At 42.0% G+C, this 16,205-nt stretch overlaps 1 protein-coding gene across 1 annotated transcript in view; it reads right to left on the bottom strand.

Moving 5' to 3' along the window:
* SLX4IP (SLX4 interacting protein) overlaps positions 1 to 16,205 on the bottom strand; it is a 184,043-nt gene that overhangs the window by 16,268 nt on the left and 151,570 nt on the right. Inside the window, 2 exon segments of the mRNA XM_029219919.1 lie at positions 6,253 to 6,341; positions 10,874 to 10,951. Of these exon segments, the coding sequence (XP_029075752.1) occupies positions 6,253 to 6,341; positions 10,874 to 10,951 (167 nt within the window).

The raw sequence follows: 16,205 nt of genomic DNA, 5'->3' as shown, positions 1-16,205 counted from the left end.
CAAAATGGGGCTTTGTCACTTAACTCTTTGGTACTCCAGTTTTCATAGTTGCAAAATGAAGCTGGGTTGGCAAATGGAGATGAAAAATGAGAGTGCTGAGCTTCTTGAGAAAATCACATGTGCAAGTATTTTTCTCATTTCTGGCACAGGGGGTAAGGTGTTTAGCTATCTGCTACTCTGGTGTTGATGGCATTTAAATTAACTCCTCTTTGGGGAAGAATGGGAATGATGGTGATAATAACAATTAATATTGCATTGGCCCTTTAGAGTTTACATTTTCGTATTGATCATCTCACTTGATCCTTGGGAAGGCTTGCATGGCAGGCATCACTTTTACTTCTGCTTAATAAGTCTGGGGATGGATGCTCCAAGAAGCCAAATGACTTGTCCAAGGTCATCAAGTGAGTGAGGGGAGAGAAAGTGGTCAAAGTCAAGTCTTATAATTTCACTTGATTCCTTTTTCGCTTGTTCTATTCCCTGCCACGTTTTGCTTAATTCAAACGATCATCTAAGTAGTCATGAAAGGGAGATTATAGGCCTCTCACAGGAAAGGTACATTATGGGGAAAAGGCACAAAGGATTAGAGGCCCCAGATACATCCTATTCTAACTTACCCTATCTAACTATTCTAACCGAGATACGTCCTACCCTAACTTATCTATTCTACCTGTTCTAACTCAGCAAAGGGAAGGTTCCTTTGGAGGGCTGGAGATGGGGGCCAGGAGACATCTCGTTCACAAGTACTGCTGGCTAATCATTTGGGAGAATTTTATTATTAGGAAGGGAGAACAAAACCTCAGTTTACTGTAACATACAAGCAAAGGATAGTTGATCTTAAAAGAAAATGATTGCCCCTGAGAAAAAATTTTCTTATGATCTCTGTCATTGCCTAGAAAAACTATTCTAGACAGACCAGACCAACCAAGAGCATCTTCATCGCCCGCGGCTCCTGCCCTGAAGCATTTTCATTAGCATCATCCACCTGCCAGTCCACACAAGGGATGCCGCTATAGTTCCCATCCTTATCCAGCCCAACCACAGGCCTGGCTGAGGACACAGACACCTACCACACAGCAAAAACGTCACGTAATTGAAAAGTAAATGATAAACTCACTGAAAGTTATTTTCCTTACTACGTAAGAAGTTTTTATATAGTAAGGAGTTTGTGAAATACAAAAATACCAAGAGAAAAACTGACATAAACAGACAATTCACAAATGAGTGGGTCCTAGTTAAAATAAGTACAGACCAAACTTAGTTATCAAGTATGAACTACAGAGGAGTACAGACTAGATCATTAACAGAGGTTATCTTTGGGTTGGGAGTTGTGGGTAATTTTTAGTTTCTAAAATCTTTTGTACAATGAACATGTACAATTTTGGTAAGCAGTTATTAAGTAAAAAACTAAGTTCAGAACACTGTGGGAAATGCAAAATATGGAAATGACCTCTTCCCACTCAAGGAAATTTGCCTAGTGCTACAGGAATCTCTTGTTAATGGCTTCCATGTAATTTACCACTAGCATTGTTTAGGAAATACAATAAGATAAGAAGAATGGATTCTTAAAGTCTACGATACAGTAAGAAAAACCTAGAAAAATCATCCACTACTTATTTAATTTTTTTGGTAGAAAAAAAAGAGTTCCTCTCTTGAATGATCTGTTTTAAACTTACGCAGAAGTTTCCTCAAGGAAGCTAAATAATTCTGTCATGAGGGTACAGAAGTTAGTGCACAGTCAAATTGTTGTTTATTTCTTCTAGTCTAAAAACTTAAGGACTGAAATGTTTCCTTATAATTTCTATTTATCTTTCCTAAGATTGAACTATAACTCTCCCCTGAAATTTTTTTTTTCAATCACAATTTTTAAAGCTGTGAGTAAAATGCTCTTTTGTGCAAAATCATTTTGTGGTTTTTATTTAGCTACATTTTCATCTGCTTTCTCTGATAGAAATTCAGTGTGAGAAAGTATTTTTGAGATAATCTGATACCCTCCCCCTTGACTGAGAGGAGGGCTAATAAGGCCCACAGAGGTTCAGTTACGCACAGCTGAGAAATATGACAGCCGAGCTAAAAATAACCGAGGCTAGGGCAGTTTATTGCTTCTTTAGACTCATTTGCATTTCAGTTTTATACTCATAAACTAGAAGGAGGATTCTCTAACATTAAACAGTAGCTTGACTTAAGAGAAGTGTTCAGTTTAGTGCTGAAATATTGTCTCTTGTCAGGGCGTGCCAGCAATCCTTCCACTCTGGGCGAGGGCCTAGCGCTTTCTGAAGAATCTTAACAGCTGTTTTCACAGCTTGGCCACAAATCAAATGAAGGTGAGGCAGAGCTTCTGAATATCTTAACGTACACATCCATTTTTCTGCAGCTCTAGTGCTAAATGCCATTTTTAATTTCCCAAACAATCACAGACTTTTACAGCTTAGGTTTAAAAGAAAGTAACTTAGAATTCTGGACTTCCCTTCCCGAACTGTAGAGAGCAGCTGAATGAACCATTAAAGTGCAGAACGGGTACGTCTTTAAGAAAAAAGGAGGCTCTATTAGAATTACAACTTTTAGGTCACCTGGGTCACCTTCACTACCCTTGATCTGCCAGACTGTAAGCTCCTTGAGGGCAAGAGCACTGTTTTTCTTTTTCTTTGTTTCCCCAGTGCCTACCAGAGCTCCTGGCACACAGCCAGTACTCAGGAAACTATGTTAAAATGTGATGGTGAGAGCAGATGGGAAGGTCTCCAGAGACTAGGAGCCGCTGTAACCAGTGTTCTATGAGACAGCAGCTTTGTGTTGACTCTGAAATGTCCCAGATATATACAGAGTTCTGTGATTATTTACACAATAAAGTTATTACTTTGGAAAGTAAAGCTATGACTTTGGCTATGTTCGTTATTTCTTTAATAAAGGAATGATAAAATGATAAACAATTTTAAATTTCCCAAAGCCCCCCTGGGCTTTACATCTAAAGAAGAAAGCAGTCTTTACATGGGGACCTGGGTTTGTAAACATGAAAGAAAACATTTGCTGGAACGGGATACACTGAGCACCATACAAATTTACTTTCTGCTCTTAGTATTTCTAGGGAAAAGAAGGTGAAGGGAAAACAAAACTATGAAACTAAAGGTAAAATCTTGCAAAAAGGTTTCCCAGCTCCATTTCTAGCAATAGGTCCCAAACTTAGGCTATAAAGGCTTCAAGATTTCTTATGAGAAACTGTAGTAAGAAAAATACAATGACTCATCTCGTAATAATGCCCTTTCTTCCCAAAGTACACATCATGATTCCCACATCCCTGGCACATGGGCACTCAGGGCAGAGCTATCGCAACAACACGGAGCACCTCCCCGCATGGAGTCCCTCGTGCACGGGGGTGTGCGTGTGACAGACCTCCATGCACGAGGGGCTCCATGCGGGGAGTCCCTCGTGCACGGGCGTGTGTGTGTGACAGACCTCCGTGGTGCTGGGGGGCAGCACTGACTGCACTTGTTCTGCCCCCAAAGGAGGGGGATTACTCCCTCTGGGCCGCCTGATCAGGAACAGTGGTTCTTTTGTGCGGCCACCTTCAGGAACCTGGGAGCTGAGTGCATCTGGCTTCTCTGTGTCCAGGCGGAGCAGCTCTGAAGAGGCACTCGCAGATTTCCTAGCTGACTATTATTTAGACACTGAGGATCGAGGAAAGGAAAGGAAAGGAAAGGGAAAAAGGCAGGAGAAAAGGCATCTCTACTCAAGGCAACAGCACGAGTAAAAGGCGCCCTGGCTGCTGCCCAGGTACTGACTCACCGCCATCACTTCCGTGGCTGGGGAAGAGGGAGTTCAGTAAACAGTTATAGGAAAAATAATTGACATTTATACCAAAGAAGTACCTCTGATACAGCTGCTCAGGAAGCCCATTCTCCAGGCCTCGCTCAGTCAGACATTCCTGGAGAGTAACTACCAAGAGAAAATGAGACGGATCCGGCCCTTTGGTGAGTATCAGTGTAAACTGATAAAAGAATTTGAAGCTTTAAGAAATGTAAGGAAGTTCAAGGGATACTCAGAGGAGAGCCAGACCTCACTGGCTTTGAGCATCTGAGAGAGAGTAAGAATAACGGAAGTAACTTTGCCTTCTCTCTGGCAGAAGGCAATTCTGGGAGGGAAGGATTGTTTATTGATCCTTAAGTAGCTGAGACTGGAGGGATCTGCAGACATCAAATATCAATGAGGACAGAGTCCATGGCACTTGTAATGGAAGGACTGTGGCCTTGGCTGGACGGGCCATTTGTGGGAGAGAGGGCCCTCTGCTTGACCTGGGTATGTTATCAGTTCTGGGGGAAGGAGCTTGAGGAAGCGGTGGACAGGCCTGTGAGGAGGGGCGCTGTACAGGCAGGCTGGCCACGCAGAGGGGTGCACGGAGCCTGTGCCTGGGATGGAGCCATCTGGCAGTGCCAGGTGTTAGTTGACTTGTATACATGTGGCTGGGAAAGTGTGTATGTGAAGGATGGTCAGAGGTGGGGAAAAGGGAAGCTCAAGAGACAGAGACTGACTACATCTAAAGAGAAGCACTCCAAACAGTGAAAGATCCTCATGATGTAAATGGCACTTTTCTCATAAGCTAATGTGGTTAAGTCTGACACTGTTATCCCTGGATATCAGAACATTTTGAATATGAGAACACGGAACTGTTCTGTTCATGCAAAAGGCTCAGACCAGTCAACTTTTCAGAATGACAATTCTTAACATTTAGGATGTCCTCCAGATTACAAGATTTATATGACAGCGGCTATAGGAAACTTACATCTGTATAAATACCAGTGCCCCTAAGGAGGATAATATTTCATTTGTATGGAGATATTTTAACTCACCCTTAATAATTTAAAATATTACATATTAATATAACATTATCATACAAGATCTAATTTCTTCTGTATTCCATCTGAAAACAGTAGTACTTTGTGGTACAATTAATTGTTGTTTTCTCAAACCACAAATCAATTTCTTCATTGGTCTGAGAATCAGTTAAGCTATATTACATTATAGTTGTTTGCCAACAGCATTACGACTTTAGTATTTATTAATTTACTAAGATAACTCAACATCCTACAAATACTTCACAAATAAACTTTCAATACTTTTCACCAGATTTGCCCCATTTATTTCACTTAATGTGTATACTTAGCATTTAATTGATAGATGAAATACGGGTCCCACTGGCTTTTCTGAAGGGCTCATCTGCTACAGACGAAGGTATCTAAATTTAAATCTGCATTCTCTGCTCTTTACTTTTGCTGGGTCTCTGTTCACCCTTTTAGTCTCTAAAACACTTTTCCTATGTATTTATTTAAGATAAGAAGCTGGTTTTAGACCATGTGGGCCAAATTTCAAATGGATTAAAAAATAATAAACATAAGGGATAATCTAATATCCCTATAAATTATTTTAGAAGCATAATAATCATGTCATACTTCATGCCCACGTTTAACGTCTGCTAGATTTTTTTCCCTCTTTGTTAAAGTTTCAAGTCACAAGTCCAAGTCCAAAATTATGAAAAAAAAATTGGTACAGAGGTAAGTTCTGATAGATTGAGCTGTGACTGCAGCAAGATACACACACACACACACACACACACGCACACACGCATGCACACACACACCAAGGAGACTCTCAAACGTATATGCTAAGCTTGAAAGACAAAGCTGTAAACTATAACATTAGGAGTGAATTTTCAGTATCCATTTGTCTGCATAGAGAACTCCAGCGAAACAGAAATAGGACTGATGGAGCTCAAAACTTAGCACGAGAAAAGAGAGAGAAAACAAACCCTATCAGCTAAGAAATAACACACTGGGGAAAAGTACTGGTTCTCATGAAAACGTCAGTGATTCACCATGGAATAAAATTCAAAGGCCACTGACCCCAATGAAAGCTTCTACTGGAAACGTGGATTTTGCTTCATTTCATTTAAAGAATGCTTTATATTTCATTTAAATACTATCATAAGCATTTTCACAGTTTTTGTGATATGTTTCCTCATTTTTGTATTGCTATGGAAGAGATACTACTGATCATGCTAAATTTTCAAGGGGTCTTCAAGAAAAGAAGCAGCACATCAATTAATCAATATTATCATGCAAAACAGGTAAAACTTTTTGGTCCCTTAAAACATGCACTGAGGGCTCAAGAGCTGAATGAGAATAGACGACAATCTCTTTTCTATTTTTCATAATAACTCATCATTTAAGCAGATTTATTTGCTTACAGAATTTTTTTCATACGTACCAACTCTTCACTCTGACTTGCCAAAAGATCGTGACTGAATGCAAGCTGACTTACGCAGACCACAAATCTGTCGGGAAATACCCGGAGTTCTGTACAAAATGAAGGAAATCACATTACTAAAGGTATCAAAAGACTAAACACAGAAATGCTTGGTCCCAGACTTCTGAGTTACAGCAATAAGCGTGTATGTATCAGACACGTGTCTTCCCCCCTCCCCTCATTGCAGTGTTTGTCATCAGTACTGCGGGACAAGCACAAAGCTCTAGAGATGGCCAAGGAGGCTGCAGATTGGTCCGCCTGTGCCCCTGGGCCATCATATCACATGGAACCCCCAGGCAGGGCCTTTACAGCTTTCCCTCTGTGTCAGTTTGCTGTTTTCTGTTCAGAACTCACATTTAGGAAATAGGGTCAACATTAACTAATGAGTGTTCTGACGTACACGGGAAGATGACGAAAATCTGAAAACGTGACTCGACAATGTTCTTACTAGTTTACTTATCCTCTCCTCGGTCACCTGGTCTTGGAGAGGTTCTCCTACAACTGATCTGAACCAGGCTATGAAAACAGCAGTGTCACTGATCAGGAATTAATGATAAAACTTAAGGAAATGGTTAAATGTGCAATAGTAAAGTTGATACAATACCACAGTTGCAGTGATCTATTATTACAACTTCTTAAAGCAAAACCACTGACTTCTGGGTGGGGAAGACTGAATGAATCACAGAACCAGACTTCTCAACCCTCAACGAAAGGACTATAAAGTGGTAAATGCTACTACCTGTGTGCCTCCTTCTCCATCTGTCTGTCCGTCTCTCCATTCATTCATGCAGCCTCCACCTATCTTTGGAGGGATGCTTAGCTGATGTTAACAGTGTACATTCTGGGGGGTGGGGTGGGAGGCTCTTCTCTCCCCTTCTTTTACTTGGTTGTATTGCCTGAATATTTTTTATAATACATATCATATTTATAACAGAAATAAAGCCATCTTTTTCTAAAAGAGAAAACCTTCCTCTTAGATGTGACCAATTTTTATTATGAGTCATGAAAGTGAAGCCTTTTACATACATTGCACATTTCCAACAACGGATGGCAACGGAGAGCACTGAGGTAGTGACGCAAGCCAAGCGTGAAGGTGTCAGTTACACAGACACACAACTTCTGTACAGTTAACGCCTCACACCACTCGGGGAGGTTAAATGATACCAAAAGGCCTAGCGAGCTGATGTTCCGGGATCTGCTCTCTCCTCACCGGGACCTCTGTTGTCTCCTTGGGGGGGTCACTCTTCTCTATTCCAATTCATTCTACTCAGGGCAAGTGGGGTAGCAGTTCCAACGAGAGCTCCGCTTACCCTGCTCAGAACCCCACCCTGGCTCCTCACCATGCGACCTGCAAACATTCAGTCTCCGCGACTGGGGCCTAACCTGCTATTCTGATCTGACTCCCTCTGGTCCTTCTCATGCAGAAGGGTCTCATGCAGACCCCATTTCAGGGGGTCCAGTGTGTTTAAACTTTGACCCACATGGGTGCTATATCTGGCTAGGTGGCTAGGGTGGACACTGAAAAGGCAGAAAAACAAAGTTAACATAGCAGTTAGTATTTATTCACTAATTCTTCCAATATCTTATTGAGATAAAAGGTAAACAGTCTACTTCCTGCTTTATGGAAGGGGAAACTGAGACTCAGAATTCATTATTTGCACCCCTGCCCCCCAATATCACAATCTTGAAACATAGTTCATTAGTGGATCTGAACTAGAATTCAAAATGATCAGTGCTATCAAATGATTCCTCTCGAAAATAAGAACACTAGGGCTTCCCTGGTGGCGCAGTGGTTAAGAATCCGCCTGCCAATGCAGGGGACACGGGTTCGAGCCCCGGCCCGGGAAGATCCCACATGCTGAGGAGCAACTAAGCCTGTGAGCCACAACTACTGAGCCTGCACTCTAGAGCCCGCGAGCCACAGCCACTGAAGCCCGTGCTCCTAGAGCCCGTGCTCTGCAACAAGAGAGACCACTGCAATGAGAAGCTGGCGCACCACAACGAAGAGTAGACCCCACTCGCCACAACTAGAGAAAGCACACGCACAGCAACAAAGACCCAATGCAGCCAAAAATAAATAAATTTTAAAAAAAGAAGAGAAAAGAAGAATGCTAGAATGGCAGATTTTAAAGAATTTGGTGCCAGGTATTATATAAATAGAAGGCCACTTATGTACCCTTTCACTCTGCTTAGGTTATAACTGAGATTTATATTATGTCAATATTTAAATAAAGTAAAGATTTAAGCAATGGCAGTCCCTACCAGGAAGGGTAGCTAGGCTGTATTTTAACAGATACAAAGTTAACTGATTTTACTAAGCCAACTGAACAGAGTGGAAGGCCCCACTGTGAGAGTAACACAGTCAACTGACACTTAAAGTTAAGAAAGTGCAGGAGGGTTCCCTTTTCACCACACCCTTTCCAGAATTTACTGTTTCTAGATTTTTTGATAATGGCCATTCTGACTGGTGTGAGGTGATACCTTATTGTAGTTTTGATTTGCATTTCTCTAATAATTAATGATGTTGAGCATCTTTTCATGTGCCTCTTGGCCATCTGTATGTCTTCTTTGGTGAAATGTCTATTTAGATCTTCCTCCCATTTTGTAATTGCATTGTTTGTTTTTTTGATATTGAGCTCCATGAGCTGTTTGCATATTTTTGGAGATTAATCCGTTGTCTGTTGTTTTGTTTGCAAATATTTTCTCCCATTCTGAGGGTTTTCTTTTTGTCTTGTTTATGGTTTCCTTTGCTGTGCAAAAGCTTTGAAGTTTCATTAGGTCCCATTTGTTTATTTTTGTTTTCATTTTCATTACTCTAGGAGGTGGGTCAAAAAAGATCTTGCTGTGGTTTATGTCAAAGAGTGTTTTTCCTATGTTTTCCCCTAAGAGTTTTATAGTGTCTGGTCTTACATTTAGGTCTTTAATCCACTTAGAGTTTATTTTTGTGTATGGTGTTATGCAGTGTCCTAATTTCATTCTTTTACATGTACCTGTCCAGTTTTCCCAGCACCACTTATTGAAGAGGCTGACTTTTCTCCATTGTATATTCTTGCTTCCTTTGTCGTAAATTAGGTGACGATATGTGCATGGGTGCGTGGGTTTATCCCTGGGCATTCTATCCTGTACCATTGATCTATATTTCTATTTTTGTGCCAGTACCATACTGTCTTGATTACTGTAGCTTTGTAGTACAGTTTGAGGTGAAAAGGGAACCCTCCTGCACTGTTGGTGGAAATGTAAATTGATACAACCACTATGGAGAACAGTATGGAGGTTCCTTAAAAAACTAAAAATAGAACTATCATATGACCCAGGAATCCCACTACTGGGCATATACCCTGAGAAAACCATAATTCAAAAAGAGACATGTACCGCAATGTTCATTGCAGCACTATTTACAATAGCCAGGACATGGAAGCAACCTAAGTGTCCATCGACAGATGAATGGATAAAGAAGATGTGGCACATATATACAATGGAATATTACCATTAAAAAGAAATGAAATTGAGTTATTTGTAGTGAGGTGGATGGACCTACAGTCTGTCATACGGAGTGAAGTTAAGTCAGAAAGAGAAAAACAAATACCGTATGCTAACGCATATATATGGGATCAAAAAAAAAAGGCACTGATGAAGCCAGTGGCAGGGCAGGAATAAAGATGATGCAGACATGGAGAATGGACTTGAGGACATGGAGGGGGATGGGTAGAGGGGGAAGCTGGGGCAAAGCGAGAGTAGCATCGACATATATACAGTACCAAATGTAAAACAGTCAGCTGGTGGGAAGCAGGAGCACAGCACAGGGAGATCAGCTCGGTGCTCTGCGATGACCTAGAGGGGTGGAATAGGGAGGGTGGGAGGGAGGCTCAAGAGCGAGGGAATATGGGGACATATGTACGCATATGGCTGATTCACTTTGTTGTACAACAGAAACTAACACAGTACTGTGAAGCAATTATACTCCAATAAAGATGCATTTAAAAAAAAAAAAGAAAGTGCCCGTAACTGCAGATTCCAAGAGCAAACCTCCACACAGTTACTTTTTAAAGTCCCTGTTTCATGTCTTATGTACTAAAATCATCCAAGGAAGCTGAGCCAGATTTTCTTTCCGGTCGTTAGCATCTGACTCTGTTGTTGTTGGCTGGACACGTCTGAAATCATTTCCTCAGTGGGCGTCTTGACTTGGGGAAATGGGGGCCAGGGTGGGGGGAAAGCAGGCCTCATCACACACCTAGGAAAGCATTTTCTTGTGCACGTGCTTGCTCTGTACTCCTGGGCCTTGGTGTGCACGGACAATGGTGAAGTGAGTCACAGTTTAACTGCCTGTCCAGTCACTCTGGAAGCTCAAGGAAAGTGCTGAAATGCAGCAGGAAAGGAAAGTGGAGCGTGGCACCACTCACTGCGCTCAGGCAGGCAGTAAACAGTGCAAGATGAAACACAAATAATCACAAGTGCTTGCAAATACTAAGTTTCATGAAGGCTATGAGGCAACTAGGAATCTTCATTCCTTAGTTTTCACCCCTTCTCTAAGGACACGTTAATTGTGCACAATGCCTGACGACCCAAGAAATTGGCTTCTCACCTGCATTCTGTGAGCCCCGGAGGCAGCGGAGATGTATCCCTCTCTTGAGGAAATAGGCTGTGATTTGAAAGCCATAACCTGTAAAGTGAATATCATATGATATCACTCATATGTGGAATCTAATTTAAAAAATGATACAAATGAACGTATTTACAAAACAGAAACAGATTCACAGATTTCTAAAACAAACCCATGGTTACCAAAGGGGAAATGTGGAGGGGGAGGGATAAATTAGGAGCTTGGGATTAACATACACACACTACTATACATAAAATAGATAACCAACAAGGACCTACTATACAGCACAGGGAACTCTACTCAATACTCTTTAATGACCTGTATGGGGAAAGAATTTGAAAAAGAATGAATATGTGTATATGTGTAACTGAATCACTTTGCTGTACACCTGAAACTAAAACAACTTTGTAAATCAAGTATACCCCATTAAAACAAACAAACAAACAAACAAAAACCTGTAAAGTGAAAGAAGACAGCATTAGATAATAAGCTTGTTTGTGACTGAATCCCACAGGCCTGGCCCAGTGCCTGCCATCCAGTGAGCATTCAATGATTACCTAGTGAGCAAAAGATGAAGAGAATCCGTAGAGGGCCTCGCTTAGAGGAAGGGGTGAACAGTGTACGCTTAGCTCTTCCAGGAGGCCCGGCCACGGCACCTGGAATAGCCTCCAGTCCCTGAATCAGCTCAGTTACTTTATCTGTAAATTGGAATAAATGAGGTCTGACCAAACAGGCCTAACAACCAGTCCCTCCAGGTTGGAGGATTAATTCAGGCTGAGCTGGTGCACCAATCTTGGCCACCTTCTGATGCTCATTACTTATCAGCTCACAGAAAGAAGAGTTTAATACCTATTTGAAGAAGGGTGTATTTCGCCTGTAAATAAGTTATTCTAATTCAAGTACAGTAAAGCTTCCCCTAGGACGAGATGAAAAGAAATATGACATGAACCTCCCCCCCAACCCACGAAAAGAGAAGAGGCAGAAAGAAAACTCTCCAATCCACCAGAATGGCCAAACTGAAAAAGGCCAAGAGCGCCAAGTGTTGGCAATAATGTGGGCAAATGGGAATTCTCATGCACTGCCGGTGGAAGTATGAAATGGTACAGCTTCTTTCAGCATCTAAAGCTGAACTTAAGCATAAACACACAGAACATTAATAGCACTTTTCACAATAGTCCCAAACTGGAAGCAATGCAAATACCCATCAAAAGTAGAATTTTTTTTTTGCGGTACGCGGGCCTCTCACTGGTGGTGTGTCCTCTCCCGCTGTGGAGCACAGGCCCAGCGGCCATGGCTCACGGGCCCAGCCGCTCCGCGGCATGTGGGATCCTCCCAGTCTGGGGCACGAACCCGTGTCCCCTGCATCGGCAGGCGGACTCTCAACCACTGCGCCACCAGGGAAGCCCAAAAGTAGAATTTTTAATTGAAAAAAAGGGAGGAGGTAATAGTCACACAGTGCAATCCTACTCTGCCCCTAAAAGTGAATAAGCTACAACTAGAGGCAATATCAGAACTGAATCTCACAAACATGATGTTAAGTGAAAGAAGCCTGCTCCAAAGGAGTGCATTCCATCTGTGATGATGGAGACATTACCATTCACCTTACAGGGTGGCAATGGAATTTCAGGTGGCTCACAGGAAGTACCAGCATAGTTCCTTCCTTCCTTCCAGCCCCCCTCCAGGTATAGACTACTCTCTTGATGACTCTCCTGAAATCAAGTAAAAACGTCCGGTTAACACAGTCCAGTACTTGGTGGAAGAATCAGAAGTGAAAGGCCCACCAAAGATTGGTGAGGGTTCCCAGGTTCTAAAACAACCTCTGAAAATTGCTAACTCTTAAAGACAGTATTTTATTTATGAAATTGGAAGGTCCAGGAGTTAAAAAGAGGTGTTCTCCAGGCCCACTGGATTCTCCAAAGACTATCATTATGATTGTTTTGACATAACTTGTACATAAAGGACACAATTAAAGTTTCCAGTTTTACATTCAAGTATCCTTCTGTCACCCTCGTAGAAAGATCCAGAACATCAGTGACCACAGACTTGATGTTCTGTCTACACAAGCTATGGCTCTGACAGCACAACTGCTTCAGTCACGGGGATTTTGAAATAACAGTGACATCTATGATGGGATAATCTCCAGATTTACTGAGATGAAATATATTTTTTCCTAACATACTTGAAGTGGATTGCACTTTGGTCATGTGGCTTTCTTCTGCTTAAACAAACAAAATATGCACACCACTGGCATTTTTCTGAGTGCTTTAAAACAAATACTTCAGCCCTTAGGTCACCGAGAGAGTGGAAGTGACATCCACATCTGTTTATTTGTCCTACTGCTGGGGGAGGGGGATGGTAAGAGAGGAGTCCTTAACAATTTGGGATTTACAAACACACAAAGAAAGGTGATTTTCAAAGTAATGATTTATCATGTGAGTCTTCCAAAGGACTGACAGCAACAACAAAAATGCAATATCGAAGTCATTCTGCCTTTGCTGGTGGATCACACTTAATGCTTACAGTTCCAGGTGATCAAGAGTCAGATGGCATGCTCAAATTTTCAAAACTCTTTTCCCTGTACAAAATCTCCAGCGATAAAGTGTTATTAGTAAGAAGGCACTAAATCTGAAGTCGACTAGGAAAGCTTGAGCTCAGGAAGCCTGGTATCTGGAGATACCACTTGAGTAATAACTAAATCCTGCTTGGTCAGCTGTCTCAGTAGGACACCTTCCCCTATAGAAAAATAAAGCAGTATAAGTCAAATTCTGACTGTTTTACTACTGACATTACTAGGAGAAATGAGTTTATTGAAATCCTTCCTCTTCTGTCCCCCACCCTCCCGGACAGGATTATGTTAAAGGCAATCATTCCTCAGCTGGTGTCTTGTTATGGTTTTAGTGGAAAACCCTGTTGAATGGCACCTATAAGAGAAATGGTAAGTTTACCATGGAAAAGAGATTTGCACCTGCTTAGTTCAAATTCTACTGGCTGTAGGAAACCTTACTGTTTAAAGAGAAACTTGAAGAGAGAGAAAACACAAGAAGTATTTGTGTCAGTTCTTACGGCAAACTAATTTTGATATGTAAACGAAGAAACTCACTGCTGTTGAAATATACTGAACTGAAATGCTTAGGGAGCTGTACTTCATTTATCCATAGATAATAGGCAGTGATAAAGAGTACATTATCTTTGCTCTTTAATGAAACTGGCTTCACAGACTTGAGCAGGCTACTGAGATCCTGTATTATCCAGGGTTAATGTAAAGCTCCACACTCTCGAAAGCTAAATAGCAGCTTGGCAAAGAATCCAGGAGGCCCTCTGTTTCCCCTTCTAGGGCACCAGCTTGCAACGCTGATGTTCTAAATGCCCAGAACCAGGGTCAGGGCCAGCGGGGGAAGAAGCAAAATGGAAATCATAAAGTGATATTCATCTGAAAACTACATGACAATGGTATTCCAAGATCCAGAGGCACTTATAAATCACACTTAAGGATGCCTGTTTTCTTTGAGCTACTTACTGTGGGCCTCCTTAATTTGAAAAAACTGTCTGTAGCCACAGAAAGAGATTGGGGTTAGAGAGAGGACTGCTTTGTAGTGGAAGCACCTTTCCACCAGGAGTCTTCAGGTATGTCTACTTCTAGAAATAATTTATATTTATGCATTGCTTAATGTCATGAGACATCCAGTACCAGCAGGAGGCCATCGTCTCCCACGGCCCCCAAGCAGCCCCAAAAGTCTCCCATCCCTGTGCCTCCCGCATTCCGTACTTTATAAAGAGCTGCTGCACTTCCGGCTACCTTTCTACAGACAACCCTGCAATGAAGCCCCAGATGATGACTTGTTACCACATGTACTTCCTTCTGTTCTTCACCAAAGAACATTAAGTATCCAAGAAAGAAAGGAGGCAGGGGTCAGTAATATTTGTGAGAGAAAGAAAGGGTGGTCCATGTTTTAAGGACAGAGTTCTGCTACTATTTCATTTAACATTCTGCCTAAAATAAATTGTTCCAAATGGTTTTATTAGAAATTCAGAGATTTCATGAATAGAAAGGGAAAAACAACAACAAAAAATCAAGTATGAGTTGAACAAATTCCATCCTGGCTTAGCCAGGCAATAGATTAGTTTTAAGTAGTACTGTGCTCCAATGAGTAATACTTTTGAAGGGAGTGGTCGTTTATTTGGGTTGTTACATTTCATAGTCCCAAGACACTAAGAGCAAATATCCAACATGGAGTTTTTACTGTAAAACTATCCAGCTTCTCTTGTTTTCCAGGGGATTCCTGGCCAACATGACTTGAGCTTCCCCAAGACTGCCAAGGGGAAGCTGTGGTCCAGTGCATCATGGTGGGAAGCCCTCTCCCACAACGACTAGGAGACCAATTCAAGGGGAGCCTGGTAAACTGCCTTGGGTCAGCCTGCTGAGCCCCTGGACAGCCGGGCAGGTAAGCACCCTTCACAGTGGGTTCCGCCCACCACTTCATGGCTCCCCTCCAGCGAAGCCTTCTCCCAAACCACAGGGCAGCCTCAGCAAGATATACTGTGTCCCACAACACTTCTCTCCCAGAGGTGACGGCTTCCTTAGTATCCTCACGCACAAGCATGAAAAATTTCCAACACCCAGAAAAGAGGAAAAACAGTGCCATGAACACCCAAAAGCCCGCCATCTATACTCAGTAATGGTTAATATTGTATCATATTTCATATACCCACTTGCTATACCATTTCAGAGTAGACATCATGACGTTTTACTCCTAAATATGCAAGCACAGACTCCCAGACAATGACATTCTCCTATATCACAAAATACTGTGATCATAACTGATATGACATTATTGCTCAAATAGACAGTCCATGTTCAAATTCTCAAAATGCCCCCAAAACGTATATCACTGACTTTCCTCCTGAACTAGAATCCAACCAAAGGTCATGCATTGCATCTGGTTATGTCTCTTACACATAGAATAATAAAATAACCTCTTCCTTTTTTCCATAACTCTGACCTTTTAAAGAGATCAGGCTAGTTTTTCTGGAGAATGACCCCCATTCAGGATTTGAACTTTAAAGAAAAAATCTCAGTTGCCTAAATACAAATTTTCAAACTGCATGCTATTTTATTTATTTATTTTGCGGTACGAGGGCCTCTCACCACCGCGGCCCCTCCCGTTGCGGAGCACAGGCTCCGGACGCACAGGCCCAGCGGCCATGGCCCACGGGCCCAGCCGCTCCAAGGCATGTGGGATCTTCCCGGACCGGGGCACGAACCCGTGTCCCCTGCATTGGCAGGTGGACTCTCAACCACTGCGCCACCAGGGAA

The sequence above is a fragment of the Monodon monoceros genome, unplaced genomic scaffold, assembly GCF_005190385.1.
Source record: "Monodon monoceros isolate NGI ecotype Baffin Bay Population unplaced genomic scaffold, NGI_Narwhal_1 Super_Scaffold_13, whole genome shotgun sequence".
NCBI lineage: Eukaryota > Metazoa > Chordata > Mammalia > Artiodactyla > Monodontidae > Monodon > Monodon monoceros.
The sequence above is the reverse complement of the archived record's forward strand: the minus strand, read 5'-3'. Positions and strand labels throughout refer to the sequence as shown.